At 48.5% G+C, this 2,663-nt stretch overlaps 1 protein-coding gene across 1 annotated transcript; it reads right to left on the bottom strand.

Annotated features, from left to right (window-relative positions):
* Window positions 1–313: 313 nt before the first annotated feature.
* On the bottom strand, window positions 314–2,224 carry LOC142582163 (neprilysin-11-like). Its single transcript, XM_075691557.1, has one exon. The coding sequence runs from the start codon at window positions 2,222–2,224 to the stop codon at window positions 314–316; it is 1,911 nt and encodes a 636-aa protein (XP_075547672.1).
* Between the last annotated feature and the right edge of the window lie 439 nt (window positions 2,225–2,663).

Here is a 2,663-nt window from a genome sequence, read left to right as displayed (position 1 = left end):
TGCCTAGTAATTTCTGCAGTACCGCAAGAAGTGACAGATTTTTAAGAAAACAATGAGATACGTCAGAAGAAAATAAAAATAAATACGTGGCCTTTTTATTGACACTACACTTTGACATATCTTGCTGTTGGCTTCAGAGGAGCTTTTTTACCACAAAAACACTAATTAGAACAGCGCAGGAAAAGGACGGGAAGCAGAGACTACATTGGTCTGAAACGTACGAAATTGCGCTTCGTGTCAGCTATTTCCTCGCTCCATCTCGTTGCTACGCTCTTTCAATTATAAACGCAAAAGCACTCCGTGCCAAAGACTGTCAATCAAAAAATGTGCATTTTGTTTTCGAATTCATGGGCGACCCCTCGGGACATTTGAAGGCCTCTGCAAAAGGATAAAAGTGCCGGAGCGGCACGTTGCACTCTTGTTGGCTGCTAATGTCGCCTTCTTTAGAGCAGAGTGCGTAGCAGTAGGTCATGAAGAACACCTGGTCTTCACCGTATTCTCCAAGGCCTTCAAGTCGCAAGTCATTAACGGCATCGGAACGGTTGAAGTGCTGCTGGATGGTCGTTTTGAACGCCGAGAAGGAGACCTCCAGCGCCGGTATCGCAGGGAAGACACCCATCTCTGGCAGTCCGGACTCCTGGCCTAATTGGCACTGCATGCGGTGGTAGTACTCGGCCGAATGTGTCTTGCCCCACCAGGCAATGTTTTCACCATCGAGGTTCACCGTCGTACCTAGCGGGTCGATTGTTTTGGCGATCTCTCTGGCCAGCATAAACCCCGAGCCGGCGTAGTTCATTGCGAAGGTTCCATTTATGTAGAAAAGCGGCGCTTCAAACGCCACCATGACAGCGTCAACTGAATTGGGAAGGTACGCATACGTATAGGGTTGTTGGTGAAAAGTGCGTCTCTTTTGGTATATATCGTAAAAGCGTGCATCGTTTTGTAGCCTCCCGTACTTCTCCGCGCTAACAAGCCAGCTAATCACGAATGAAAAATTACTAGTATCGGGAAATATCCCGTAAAGAGCGGCGCGTTGATACGAAACAAAAAACTGCTCGGATGGCAAGATGTTCAATTCCGTGTTCTTGATCTTGCGTATTGCCATTCCAGCGATTTCTCGGTCGATCCAAGCGGCTCTATTCACTTTCGATACGAATTCGTTTTTGAGGCTTTGCGTGAAGCGGTAGACGCCGCGGCGGGTCTCATTCGTCGGGAAGAGCTGCGTTAAGTATTCGGTGGAGCTGAGAAGCCCGAAAATAGAGTTCACGTACTCCAGGCAGGCAAGCTGCCTGTTCTCGTTGACGTTGTCACGGAACATGAGCTCTGGTTTCCCCGTCGCCGCCCAAAGGTGAGACTGGATAAACATCCAGGCAGTGCCCATGAAAATCTCCGATTGGTTGTACGTGCGGAAGAGCTCGTCGAGCTTTGTCAGGAGGAGGGAGTCTTCAACTACCACCCAGTCTTTAGGATTCCAACGGCGTCTGAGCGTAATGCTGTATTGCCTGTTCAGGAGAGGGTGCCATTCTACGTCCCTTATGTTCGGCGTCTTAGTATCGAGTTCATCGAAGGTTAACCACCACTGCTCGCCTTTGTTGCCATAATGGGTGGCTTCGGTGAAGAATGTCTCGAGCTTTTGCAAGAGTGTCGCATCATACTTCAAGTTATGTAGGCCCAGGACTGCCATATGATCATGGATGACCGCTGCGTACTGTTGTGTGTTCATGAGGTGCTCAAGGCGATGTTTCCAAACCACGCCATTGTATCGCCTGCGGAATATCAAAATATTACCAATCACTTTGCTTATCATGACCTGTAGGCGAAACTGAAAGTTGACATCAAAGCTTGCCGCCATGCTGAGCATTACTTCTAACGGGTGAAATGGGGCATCGTCGGAATCTTTAAAGGGCCACACGAGCCCAACGTCATCCATGAAATGGACGAGCGCATCAATCTCAACGATAGAGTGCGGCATCTGAGGGTCGGCACACTTCTGGTACAGCTGGGCTGCTTTCCCTTGCTGCCATAGGTCGGCACCCAGCTCCATGATCTCATTTTTCTTGGCGTCCTGGTTCATTTTCTCAAGGACAGAAAGTGTGGGAAACTCCCGCTTCCAACCGCCGCAGACAAACGCATAAAAGTTCTTGCAGGGATCGACACTGGTGTTTATCGTGTTCAATAGCCGCTTGGCGTGTTCCTTGCACGAGTCGGAGACGCAGATCCGCATTGTCGTTCCGGCCAAAATGAAAAAAATGTAAGCGATGATTGAAATGAACACCCCAACTAAAATCACGATGACTGGGACAACCAGTTTCAATCGCCTCCTTTTTGCGTCTTCTTGACTCGGTGGGGGCATGGCGGCTGGCGCGGTCTTTAAGCTTCCGCTGTCCTGCGCCAGAGACCGAAAAAAGTGTGCGACGTCCCCATGAGTCGTCATCATAGCCATCTCCCAGTAGTTCCCAGTTATTCTTTTTCGTGTTAGTTGACTTTACGTTATTCGCCTTGGTTTCTTGATCTCATTATTACGCTAAATATCTCGTGCCTTCGACTGCGTTTCTCTTCTCTTGCCACCCTTTATATTGTTACGAGGAATACATGATCTGCTCAAGTTCCATTTTTCATTTTTATCTACACAAATATTACCTGCCTGACTTTGTTCACGTTCA

Source organism: Dermacentor variabilis, chromosome 5, assembly GCF_050947875.1.
Source record: "Dermacentor variabilis isolate Ectoservices chromosome 5, ASM5094787v1, whole genome shotgun sequence".
Lineage (NCBI taxonomy): Eukaryota > Metazoa > Arthropoda > Arachnida > Ixodida > Ixodidae > Dermacentor > Dermacentor variabilis.
Note: the sequence above shows the minus strand (reverse complement) of the source record. Positions and strands in the feature narration are given on the sequence as shown.